At 43.2% G+C, this 13,555-nt stretch overlaps 1 protein-coding gene across 2 annotated transcripts in view; it reads right to left on the bottom strand.

The window, feature by feature from the left end:
- The window catches only part of WASHC5 (WASH complex subunit 5), a 65,697-nt gene that overhangs the window by 43,136 nt on the left and 9,006 nt on the right, over window positions 1-13,555 (bottom strand). For both annotated transcript variants that reach the window (XM_023248200.2, XM_023248201.2), the window contains 5 exons: window positions 13,032-13,132; window positions 9,900-10,089; window positions 7,159-7,311; window positions 2,969-3,082; window positions 962-1,133 (listed from right to left, as the gene is read on the bottom strand). In XM_023248200.2, coding sequence (XP_023103968.1) covers window positions 962-1,133; window positions 2,969-3,082; window positions 7,159-7,311; window positions 9,900-10,089; window positions 13,032-13,132 — 730 coding nt within the window. The remainder of the gene's footprint in view (window positions 1-961; window positions 1,134-2,968; window positions 3,083-7,158; window positions 7,312-9,899; window positions 10,090-13,031; window positions 13,133-13,555) is intronic.

Here is a 13,555-nt window from a genome sequence, read left to right on the forward strand (position 1 = left end):
CATTAAATCGGGAGCTTCTTAAGTCATAGGCTCACAGACCCTGTGAAGGCATTTCATACGACCTGTGAAGCAACTGAACTTGACGGCCAATAGTGTCTCCAAGAGGACTGTGGGCCAGAAAAGGTTAGACCTGATCTACCTTTATGAGGCACTCAGGTTCAGTCTGTTTATCAACTCTGTGGGCCCATGGTTTCCTGTACTTCCAAAATCGTACCTTTTCCCCCCATCATTTCTCCAGTCTAGAACTTCTTTTTACTTCAGAATCCTTCCTGCCTCCTGTATGGAGCCTTCCCCAGCCACCTTCACCCACTACCCCAAGCAACATTTCTCTCCTGCTCTGGACGAAATCCCACTAAGTGTCTGTTTTACACATCTGGCTCTTATTTACTGGCTTGGCTCTTCAATTAGTTTCCTGCTGTAACAAATTACCACAAACGTAATGGCTTAAAAGGACACAAACGTATTCTCTTACAGCTCCAGAGAGGAGAAATCTGAAATGGGTGTCACTGGGCTAAAATCAAGGAGGCAGCAGGCCTATGCTCCTTCTGCAGGCTCCTTCTGGAGGCTCTGGGGAAATCCTGTTTCCTTATCTTTTTCAGCATCTAGAGGCCACCATATTCCATGGCTTGTAGCCCCTTCCATCTTTAAAGCCAGGAATGGTCTGTTGAGGCTTTTTCATGATTCCACCTCTCTAGTTTTGACTCTTCTGCCTCCCTCTTCCCGATTTAAGGACCCTCGTGATTATACTGGACCTACTGGGATAATCCCGGATAATCAAACCTGACAAAGGGGCCTATTCAGGTGAGCTGTTGACTTGTCCAAGTAGACACAAAAACGACTAACTTAAAAAGCCACTTGATTCTCATCCAAAGGCTAAACAATTTTTGCACCGCGGGGCATATCTTAGCTCTGAAAGCCTTTAAGTGGAGCCATACAGATGGGCACACCTTTCGCCCATTACCTGAGTCTGCTGTGTGAAGCATCAGCCATCGGATGGCCACGTTACAGTCTCTCAGGCAGTTCAGGAGCCTTGGGATATTGTCCAGAACCATCTCTTCCCTTAAATACCCTTCTTTCAGAAATTGTTGCACTTGAGTGTGCACTCTTTCACTGACGGTAGCATATCTGCTTGACTTTGAAAAAGAAAAAGCCTGAATTACATTTTCAAAAAGAGAAAATTACTTTCCTAGAAAATGAATCCCATACAGATGAACCCATTGACAAGTAATAACATTTCTACAGGAGGTGAATAACATGTGGACCATAGTTGGTAAGACTCAGAGGCAAGTGGTTTGTTGGACATTTTTTTTCTTAATGTTTATTTTTTAGGAGAGACAGAGCGTGAGGGGGGAGGGGCAGAGAGAGAGGGAGACACAGAATCCGAGGCAGACTCCAGGCTCTGAGCCATCAGCACAGAGCCCGATGCGGGGCTTGAACTCACAAACTGTGAGATCATGACCTGAGCCGAAGTCGGACACTTAACTGAGCCACCCAGACGCCCCGTTGGACACTTTTGAAAAGAGCATTGGACTCAGAACCAAGAGAATCCTACCTCCTACCTCTAGCTATGATTAGATATTGGTTTGACTTTGGGGTTAACCTCTCCCTCCTGGTTTCTTCAAATGTCAACTAAAGAACTGTATCCAGTGGTTCCCAGGGCCCCTTCTGTTCTCAACTTGGATAGAAAAGAAACATAGGCTCAACTGTCTATTCTTCCCATGATTCTTGACAAAGGAGGCAGGGCAGAAATATCCAGGAGAAGAGGCTTCTACAGGCAGACGAGAGCACAACGAAAATACACCTCTGTATATTTTTCAATCCAGTGAATTTTCAAACCAGCCTTTGGGGATTTGGGTCATTCTACTTTCTCTGAAGCAAGAGTTACATGTTAAACATCATTAACCTCATCAGGTTAGTTTAAAACTACCACAAGGTGTTTCATCAGACAATTCTGAAATCTTCTTAAAGTGGCATCAGAGAGAAAAGGCAATTTTGAAAACTAATTATAGTAATGAAAAAATTAATGCTCTGATGCCAGTAAGCATCAGAAACATCACTTTCTCTAATATATTTCCAGGAGACATGAAGTTGAAATTATTTTATGCATTATTTATGGAATGTAATTTACTTGAATAAAACATGCTGAAGTTCTTGGACTCAACGTCGTTCTATCTGCCCCGGAAACTCAAGGACTCAGACAGCCAGGCTGAGGAAGATAACTTAGAAATGTCAAGGATACTGCCCAAAAAAAGATTTCTATGGCTCTGTTTACTTAGGAATTTCCTCCTGCCTTGTGCTCTTATCAAAGAGATAGACTGTAAGCATTTAAACTTTAAGGAGAGGAAGGTCTTCAGTCTTCTTGCTGGTTTCATACATCAGAAATGATAAATTTAAATTACAGTGACGGGGCAGCTCTTTCTGCTTACAGGTCCTGTCCCCGTGCTTTAATAAAAACACCTTCTTGCACCAATAAATTAAAATTAAAATTAAATAAATAAATTAATTAAATTAAAATAAAATAAAATAAATAAATTAAATTAAAATAAATAAATTAAATAAATTTAAAACATAAATAGAAATTACAGTGACAGGATGTATTGCGTATGCTCAGTTACCATCCTCAACATGCATCCTACCAATGAAAACACTAAAATTCCAGCTACCCGTGAAAGCCATTCCATCCACATCGACAAGAATAAACAAAGTCAGCTGGGGCCACGTGACATACTGATTTGTCTTAGGACGCTGGATCTTAAGACCCAACCCTCCCCTTTACATATACCACATAAGTTACAAAATCTGTCGTTACCTATCTTATTAGGATGTGCAAAATTCACCTTTCATTCGTCACTGCACTAAAATGTCTATGTGGACATTTTCCAAATTCCTTGGGAACTCTACTCATTTCCCACACCATAAAGCAGGCTTGTAGCTGTGACGGAATCCTTCTCCGTTGGCCAGCACCTACCTGTTCTCTGACGTTCGAAAGGTCCAGAGTATTGTTTAAAGCAGTTTTTGCAGCTTTGTAAGGATCCCAAGCGTCTGCTAGATTAACTGTGATCCCCATGTAAATACTAATTACCTGAAAGAGGACACATTCATCCAGTGTGTTAAATACCTACTCGTCTGGAGGCAGAGTTAGAGAAAACACTGCCCACTCCCTCTGGTTCAAATTCCACTGCAATGAAAAACCCCGATTTGCCAAAGATATAGGTAAGCATTTTCTTAGGAGCACTTTGGAACAAGGGCTACAAAAGCCATTGACGGGAAAACGACTAAATCAGGGTTGACAGAAAAGCAGACTGACGGAACAGTGGCGTTCTCAAACATTTTCACCTCAGCTTTTACGCAACTCAAAGTTACTGAAAACTCCCAAGGACTTTTTGTGTTTTTTTCAAATGGGGTTCTATCTATTGATATTTATCCTATGACACATCACAACCGAGACATTTCAAAAAATACTTATTCACTTCATGTAACAGTACACCCGTTACATGCTAACAGAAAACTGTTTTTAATTAAAAAAAAAAAAAAACGGGGCGCCTGGGTGGCGCAGTCGGTTAAGCGTCCGACTTCAGCCAGGTCACGATCTCATGGTCCGTGAGTTCGAGCCCCGCGTCAGGCTCTGGGCTGATGGCTCGGAGCCTGGAGCCTGTTTCCGATTCTGTGTCTCCCTCTCTCTCTGACCCTCCCTCGTTCATGCTCTGTCTCTCTCTGTCCCAAAAATAAAATAAAAAAAAAACGTTGAAAAAAAATTAAAAAAAAAAAATCAGACTAAAGGCTTTCCCAAAACGTTTTGTGAGACGCGTGGCATCGCCTTTCGGTTTCTTCGAGTCTCTGCAGCGTCTGGCCTGACTGAAGACAGCCGGGCTTGGATCCGGATTCCGCAGTGGGTCTCCCGCGCTGCCTGCCTCGGGGCCCCTGGGAGTGCCGTGTGGACTTGGCAAAGGGGGACAGGGCAAGGCGCAGAGCACTTCACTCTGTTTCTACCTCACGGACCCCTTGAATGAGCCTTGGGGACCCCTAGGGCTCCCCAGTTCACTTGAGAATCCTTCGAGTAAAGGAAACAAAGCGTTCCTTTTGGGGTTCCTCACCCACCCACTTGAGTCTATAAAATTGCGATTATTTGTCCCTTGAAGCTTTGCTCAGGGTTGCCTGTGAAATCCTGCGGTCCCGGGGGTGCTCTTTTTGGTGGGAGTGGCTGAGCAGGGAGGCGGATCCCCAGCTCCATTTCTTCAACAGTCACTGGGCTTGTCATGCTTCCCTTTTCTTCTCGAATCAGATCTAGTCGTTGTATTTCTGAGAGAATTTTCCATTTCTTCAGAGTCTTCCAATATATCGGCATAAAGTTGTTCATAGGTCTTCTGATAACTTCAAAACTTCTTTATTGTATCTCGGGTCTGCTTTTTCAATCTTCACATGTTTAAACTTGCCTTCTCTCTCCCTCTCTCTGATCAGCGTTGCAAAATATCTTCTTATTACTCTTCAAAAAACCAGCCTTTGTGGTATTGATCTTTTAGTTTTTTGTTAAACGTTTATTTTTGAGAGAGAGAGAGAGAGACAGAGTGCAAGGGGGAGAAGGGGCAGAGAGAGAGGGAGACGCACAATCTGAAGCGGGCTCCAGGTTCTGAGCTGTCAGCACAGAGCCTGATGCGGGGCTCGAACCCACAAACCACGAGATCATGACCTGAGCTCAAGTCGTACGCTTAACAGACTGAGCCACCCAGGCGCGCCAACATTTACCTTTAAGAACAGTTTTTAGTTCATTCTCGTAAGCTTCGCTTTGTAGTGTTTTGATATTTCTTCATTTATATTGTGATTTCCTCCTGAACACAAAAGTTAGTTTTTTCTAAACATTTAAAAATATCTTTTAAGTGTTGGTTTCTAATTTAATTGAGTTACAGTAAGAGAATACAGTCTGTAGACTAACATCGTGTTTTAAAGCTTTCTTAACTTTGTGATCTAATGTTACCCAACTTGTATATGTATCCTTTCAAATATATTTATTTATTTATTTATTTTTCAATGTTTTTATTTATTTTTGGGACAGAGAGAGACAGAGCATGAACGGGGCAGGGGCAGAGAGAGAGGGAGACACAGAATCGGAAACAGGCTCCAGGCTCCGAGCCATCAGCCCAGAGCCTGACGCGGGGCTCGAACTCACGGACCGCGAGATCGTGACCTGGCTGAAGTCGGACGCTTAACAGACTGCGCCACCCAGGCGCCCCTGTATCCTTTCAAATATACACAGAACATCTATCGTGTATTTTTGGGAGAGCAGGATTATGTACGGAAAGAGGTATATTAAAATTTCCCATCATGATTATGGTTTTCTCAACTTTTATAGGTTATTTTGAGTTTTTGCTTTATGTATTTTGAGTATGTCACTGGGTATGAATATACCTTGCATTATTCTTTCCTAAAAATTTTTTTTAAGTTTATTTATTAATTTTGAGAGAGAGAGAGACAGCATGGGAAGTGGAGGAGTAGAGAGAGAGGGAGAGAGAGAGAGAATCCCAAGCAGGCTCTGTACCACCAGCGCAGAGTCTGATGTGGGGCTTGAACTCATGAAACCGTGAGATCATGACCTGAGCCGAAACTGAAGACTCAGACGCTTAACCAAGTGAGCCACCCAAGCACCCTGGATTATTCTTTTTTTTTTTTTTTTTTTTAATTTTTCAACGTTTATTTATTTTTGGGACAGAGAGAGACAGAGCATGAACGGGGGAGGGGCAGAGAGAGAGGGAGACACAGCATCGGAACCAGGCTCCAGACTCCGAGCCATCAGCCCAGAGCCTGACGCGGGGCTCGAACTCACGGACCGCGAGATCGTGACCTGGCTGAAGTCGGACGCTTAACCGACTGTGCCACCCAGGCACCCCTGGATTATTCTTTTTAATATCATACATGATCCCTCTTTATCCCTACGCAGGTTTTTCTTTAAAGTTCTCTATGGTGTGATGTAAGTATTTTCTTACTGGATTTTTACTGGGTGGCATTTGCCTGGCATCTCACTCGCTTTTTAAATTCTTTCATTTTTAGCACGTCAGGGGTGTTTTTCAGGAGGGTCTCTTGTAAGCTTCACATAAGTGGGTTTTGACCTTCCTTAACACTAAATGTGTTACTGTTTCTCATTGTAGCACTATGGTCGAAACTCTATTATGCTTAGCAAATGAAACCAGATTATCAGAGTTTTCCTTCTGTTTGCTCAGCTCCTAGCTTATAAGCACGATGCATTCGTGGGTAGGAAGCATCACATCTCACTGCAGGCTCCCTAATCACAGTCTGTGATTCAATGACTGATAAGAAGTGAAACAGAATCTGTTCCCTGAGACCAGGATCCAATTCACTGTACTTTATCAAAACCTCTACGTACAAGAAGAACATCTCATCTACACTGAGTACGTCAAGTCAGCCTTATGTTTTTAAGATTTGAGTTTTGGGGCACCTGGGTGGCTCGGTAGGTTAAGCGTCCCACTTCAGCTCAGGTCATGATCTGGCGGTTCGGGAGTTCGAGCCCCGCATCGGGCTCTGTGCTGACAGCTCGGAGCCTGGACCCTGTTTCTGATTCTGTGTCTCCCTCTCTTTCTGACCCTCCCCTGCTCACACTCTATGTCTCTCTCTCAAAAATACATGAACATTAAAAAAAAATTTTTTTAAAGAATTGAGTTTTCAGTGACACAATGTTAAAAAGTCACAAGCACATCTCTGCAATAATATTAACTTTAACAGCTCCATCAACGTTAGCTTACAGATAGATAAAACTTATTATTAAAGTAACACTCCTATTCGTAAAGTAACAGATTAATTTTGCAAGCTTAGATTCATAAAATAGAAAAGAAGAAAGTATGTTTCACTGCATGTGAAACAGTTACAATTCAGCAGCTAAAGCGAGAACATTTCAATATAGGGTTTTACCTTCAGAGTATCCATTTAAGAGAGAAAAAACAAACCCATGGGCTCTTCACCAAGTTTTACTGACTTACTCCCTCATGTCATGATTCAGGAGATTCTCCACACACTTAGAGTAGTTCCCCCAATGTGACTTAATGTCTCGTTTACAACATTCTGATCTCTGGGCTAAAGGCCAAAAGAACGCAGAGTTGGTTCCCTAACAGGATTATTCCAGAGGACAAAAAGACTAATGGTGATACTTGCCCAGTTGTCTGGAAAGTACTTGTCCACAATCTCTCTCATTTTTGCTTGATGGGTGTGAAGAATGGCAGGTTCAAAGTAGAGGGTCACGTACAGCATGGCGGCCTGAGTGGCCAGGGCCGTGCTGCGGTGTTCTGGCAAAGGATATGCGGAGACCTGCAACACAGAGACAACACCCTGAAGAGGCAGCTGTTGGTGACTTGTGAACTGATACACATGCCCAGTAAATGATGTGGTTCCAGGACGTCCCAGTCTCTCAAAAGTCCATCCCCTCTGGGAATTGGACCCTGCGTGCGATCCTCAGACTGTGGCTTTGTTAGAAGACAATACAACCAGGGCCGTTCTTCTTGCTAACCATGCAGCATTCTCTTCCCTCCAGCCCCTGACTCAACTGCAACTTGAAGTCTTTGCCTCAAGGAGGAGAAAAATGTTTTACCCCCATGTCTCCTGCTAGTTGTCCATTTCTGGGTCTCTCTTAAAAAAATTTTTTTTTAACGTTTACTTTTGAGACACAGAGAGACAGAGCACAAGCTGGGGAGGGGCAGAGGCAGAGGGAGACACAGAATCCAAAGCAGGCTCCAGGCTCTGAGCTGTCAGCACAGGACCCGACACGGGGCTTGAATCCACAAACCATGTGATCATGACCTGAGCCGAAGTCAGACGCTCAACTGACTGAGCCACCAAGGCGCCCCTCTGGGTCTTTCTATCACAGGCAGTCTTTCAGAACTGACAGACCCCACACCCTGTCCCCATTTTCTCACTTCCTGTTCATTCTACAGCTCCCTGAAACGTGCCCTGTACCATCACCTATGATCTCTCCAAGTCACTCGTCACCTCACAATCACGCTGCTCCAACAGCCTCTGTTTCACACTCTCACTTCAGTTCTCTCAAGGTTCCCAGACGCCACCCCTGTTGCCCTGCTTTGCTGGCTGTTCCACTGCCTGCCTTTCAGGTGCTGGTGCATCCCAGGGCTCCATCACCACATGGGTCGGTGACCTGGCTGCACACAGTACGCGTCACCTCGAGGACCACAAACACAAAGGGAGGAAATTGCTACGAGGGTGGACACAGCGACGTGGCAGGGAACCCACAGGCAGGAGTGTGGCCGGGCTACAGGAAGGGTCTGGAGCTGTGGGCCACAAAGCCTTCACCGTTTCCACCCCTTGATGTGTTTGCCCCTTCTCTCTTGCTCCTCTCATCTTACACGTGGGAGAATGGGGCTGCCCCCAAATCCCAACTTTTGTGTGATGAGTAAACCCACGTCCAGATGACATTTCTGGGGCCCCATTCCAAATCACCTAACAGGGAATCCGATCTGTCCTGGGTCAAGTGACTGCCCCTGTCCAACCTACCATGACCAGGGACGGGGCAGGTGCCAGGCAGTGAGTGGGGTGGGTACAGTGCACACCACAGCCGAGGCCCTGTGTTAGTACGGTCATGGGGCAAGAGAAAACTGAAACTCACTGCCTCAAGACACAGACAAGATGGACCCCATACGATGCAGAAGGGGTAAAGACAGGCAGTGAGAAGTAGCATGGCCCCTGAAGTCGTATAGACCCAAGTTCAAATTCAGGTTCTGATACTTAGTTACATGACCTTGTGAAAAATTATGAAGCTCCCTAAGCCTTATTTTTCTCAACAGCAACATGAGGATAATGTTGTCCACTCTGCAGCACTGTTCTGAGGAGAGAACAGTTCATGAAGAAAATCAACTATGATTCTGGTTGACACCGAATTCTCAATAAATGGCAACAAATTATGAAGACCCAGTATCTGCAGGTGGCTTCTGATTTTGAGCTGTTTTTAAAACACACACACAAACCTCTTTTATTGATACTTATAATATTCATACAGAAAACTAACCGGGTACTTGCAGAACTGGGTAGGGCAGCTGTGCTCTGTGATAAATGATACCCGGCTGTTACGGGTCCAATTCTTTGGTAAGAAAAATACCTGATACATAAAATTATGTATCTTTTTTTGTTTTGTTTTGTTTTTAAGATTTTATTTTGAGGTAATCTCCACATGCAATGTGGGGACTTGAATTCACAACCCTGAGGTCAAGCATCACATGCTCTATTGACTGAGCCAGTCAGGTGCCCCTAAAATTATGTTTTTCTTCAGGAAATTGAAGTCACGTGGTAATTTTCCTTGGTGCCCTCTTACATGAGCGATACACATACTGGAGAGAAAAGGGAGGTAACTTCTAAATGTTACAGGGTCTTCACGGCCCTGCTCAAGCTGCCTTCTCGCTAGAGTGTCCTTACGTCCCCTTCGCCACCTGCTGCAATCTGTTGCCCCTGTTGTACGCTCCGTGGCACCCTGTGTTTCCCCTAAGCTATCACTCACCTTGCTTTACAGTAATTCCTTTAGTTGTCTGTCTTCTTTCCTCAGCTACAAGCTCATTATGGGCAGGGACCATGACCTGTCTTTGTCAGCGATGCCCTCCCAGCACCCAGCTTGTGGACAGGCATGTAACACACTCAGTAACTCTATGTTGAACGAATGGCTGAGAGAATGATCTTTTTTCCAAATACAGTTCAAATCCCATCCTCTCCCTGAAATCTCAAATTCTTCCCAAATTATTATCCCTTTTTCCTCTACCAAACTATAGTAGACCTCAAAAAGTTTGGACTTTTTTAGGTGCTTTTGTTCTTCTGAGGAATAAGGAAGGGAAGGAGTAATTGAGGAGGAAAGTGAAATCAATCTTTCAAACGACGATGTTGGTAGATTTGATCCCCACCTGGTTGTAAATATCATCAGATCTCAGTCGACCAATGACCATACTGATGAAGGCTTCATTGATAGGCACTCTCCGGAAATAACTCTCAGGATAGTTGGGTGGTCTTTTGGCTCCTGGTTGGCTGGAATAACCTGTACTTCGTAGCAGCTTACAAATATCATCCATGTTTGAATCAGCAGATCGAGCAGCGCTGAACCACGTTCACAATGGGAAGCAAAGGGCCAAACAAACCACACAAACCACACAGCTTAGAAACTCAAAAGTCCAAAAGAGCAGAATTTCATCATAACTTGACTTCATGTAGTTTTACATAAGACTCCTGGTCAATCTATGTCCCCGGAGATTCACAATTGCATTTTCAAAAAGCCTATTATAGCAAACTTACCAGACGGATTCTTACATGTATGTATAGTTAGTTCTAAGTTGAGGTCCACAATCCCTTGTCTAAAATCTTTAGGGCTGGATTTGTTTCAGAATACTGCGTTTTTCACATGTAAGAAATTAACATGGTGTGTAGATCGTATACAACACTTTAGTAGGGTCTCAGTTAGCATTACGTGATCAGCACACGTTAATATTTCTGCAGCAAAATTTATGAATTGTCATGCAAATGAGATAAATAAGGACCATCTATAGCCTCCGCTCTGGACTGATCAGGTTTTGACTCCAAATGGCTTCAGGTGAGATCAGAGTTTGCTGCCAGGGGAGTTACTATGTGCACACATGTGTGTGTACACATGCATATATTTTCTTTGAGAGCTCTTTGGATTTCAGAGTTGCAGATAAAGAATGTGATCCAGTACCAACATTTCATAAGTTAAAAAATAGTTAAAAAAATTTTTGTAATTTTTTTTTATTTTGAGAGGGAGAGAGAGAGAGAGAGAGAAAGGGAAACACAGAATCTGAAGCAGGCTCCACGCTTTGAGCTGTCAGCACAGAGCCCAACATGGGGCTCAAACCCATGAACCATGAGATCATGACCTGGGCCGAAGTCAGATGCTTAACCGAATGAAAGCGCCCTGGCTGAAAAATAATTTTAAAAGATTATGTCAACATAAAGTGGGATATATAATCATCGTTTTTTGTTTTTTTTTTTCCCCCTTGGCAAGGTGTACCTTCTACAGAGATTGAATCAAAACATTTGTGATTTTCAGGGTGGTGTGGAGTGGTAATCCCTCAGACTCAAAGAATCTTAGACTTGAGGATGACCTCCTATTTGATACAAGAATCTCCTTTCCCACAACTCTGACTTGGCAATTATTCAGGGTCACTTCAGTAATGGGTCCTCACATTCTAATGAATTCACTGTTGTACCCAAAAGGACAAAGCAGAATTGTCAAAGCTGGCCTTGTTGAGCGAACCCTTTTTTCTCCTTCTTTATGTCATTTGTTATTTTTGGTTTTCCAGGTACTTTTGGAAATATACACAAGGGCATTCAAAGTTCATTTTTAAAGGGCGCCTGGGTGGCTCAGTCACTTAAGAGTGCGACTTCGGCTCAGGTCATGATCTCACGGTTCACGGGTTTGAGCCCTGCGTCAGGCTCTCTGCTGACAGCTTAGAGCCCGGAGCCTGTTCCAGATTCTGTGTCTCCCTCTCTCTCTCTGCCCCTCCCCTGCTCATGCTGTCTCTCTCTCAAAAATAGTAAGCAAACATTAAAAAAAAATTCAAGTCCATTTTTAAAAACATGGATGATAAAACACCTCATGGTCAAACTGATGTGAATGAATTATGTCTGTTGCAGACACTCTCCTCACATACTGATGAAGCTGAAGTACATGGGCTAGTTGAGCAGCCTGCGATGAAGGGGCAGCAGTAGCAGGTGTCGCTGAAAAGATGATGTCCCCAACAATCCCTTTCTGCTGAGGATCTGCCCCTTTGTCCTATTTATTTTGTCCCAATTTGTAAGTTTAAGAATGTGAATTCTAGGGGCGCCTGGGTGGCTCAGTCGGTTAAGTGTCCGACTCTTGGTTTTGGCTCAGGACATGCTCATGGTTCATGAGTTTGAGACCCATATCAAGCTCTGCACTGACACTGTGGAGCCTGCTTGAGATTCTCTCTCTGCCCCTCCCCTGAGCGTGCTCTCTTTCAAAAATAAATAAATAAATGTTTAAAAAAAGAATGTTAATTCCAGTCTGCACATCTTCAGCTCACATTGCTGATTCCTGCCTATCATTTGTTTCTTCCCAAATCTTGACTTTTTCTCTTATTTTTTTTAAGGTTCATATATTTATTTTGAGAGACAGAGAGAGCATGCACGTGTTGAAGAGGCAGAGAGAGAGAGAGAGAGAGAGAGAGAGAGAGAGAGAGAATGAATCTGAAGCAGGCTCTGCCTGATGTTGGGCTCGAACTCACAGACCATGAGAGCATGACCTGAGCTGAAATCTCTAAGAGTTAGTCGCTTAACTGACTAAGCCACCCAGGCACCCCTTGACTTTTTCTAATATTGACCTTACATCCAGATTTTGACTCATTAACTCAGCACGTTGAAATCTGTGTGGTAGATACTGGAATTATAGAACTTTAAGGTGGCTTCTGATTTAAAGACCCTACCCCTTAAAGTCATAGTTCCGGACAGACATACGAAACACGTGATTGTGATATGTGCTGTTGTTTTGTTTCCCCATATATTCAGGTGAGAATTCACTTCCTACCTAACTCTGAGAAATAGCTTTCCAAAGTCATCAAACCAAAAATGACAACAGAAAATTTATTCATGTCCCTACATCTGCCAAGGTGTAATATTTAAAAACTTAAAAAAAAAAAAAGAACATTCATTAGACTTCCAACATTCCCAAATTTACCTTTAAGATAAAGAAAATTCAGATTCCTTTAAAAAAAAAAACAACTGAGGTACTATTGTAGACATGATGATCTATGTATCTCTAATAATCTAAAACACATAGGCTCCTTTAAGTGTAATATATAGATTACATGATATATAATCTATTATTATGGTAATGACACAAATATAGAGTAATTGTTACATTTCTCCATGACGTTCAGAAGAAATAAGAATCTCACGCCTTTCATTCTAGATCGTACCGCTGCCATTTACGACGAAAGTAATACAGAAACTACTTCATTTTACCAATAGCAGTGCTTTTGGGGGGTGCGGTCCCAGCCCTGGGATACCTGTATCGATAGTAGGAAACCAGCATTCTCTCTCGGACCTCTCCTTCGATCTTTTGGTCGATAACCAGCAGCATGACTCCGTACAAGTACAGTGCTTCACACTATGAAGAGAGAAAGACAATGGCCCAACTCACAGGAGCTACGTTCTTATGGAATGAAGTTGACGAGGGTTAAAAAGAATCACTTTGTTCCTATTCCTCCTAAAGGCTTCATATTACAAGGAGAATGCAGATTTTCCCAAAGGCTCTCTGTACAGAATGGGCTTTGAAAAATTTATGGGAAATAAATTTTAATTTGCAGTGATTACCTTTCAATTGGCCTATTTTTGGTATTTCACTTGGGGCCCCAAATGGAGTCCCAACATTACGAATACCTCTAAACCCTTTACCTGTTTAATGAACTTTTCTTCAGTGACTGTCACGCACTAGTTTCCAAGGCTACAGGTCTGGGATGCAGAAGATAAAGAAGATAGGACTGCGCCGAGGAAGTTTTCACAACCACCCCATGACTTCCACTCACTTGTA

Source organism: Felis catus, chromosome F2 (genome assembly GCF_018350175.1).
Source record: "Felis catus isolate Fca126 chromosome F2, F.catus_Fca126_mat1.0, whole genome shotgun sequence".
In the NCBI taxonomy this organism is placed as follows: Eukaryota; Metazoa; Chordata; class Mammalia; order Carnivora; family Felidae; genus Felis; species Felis catus.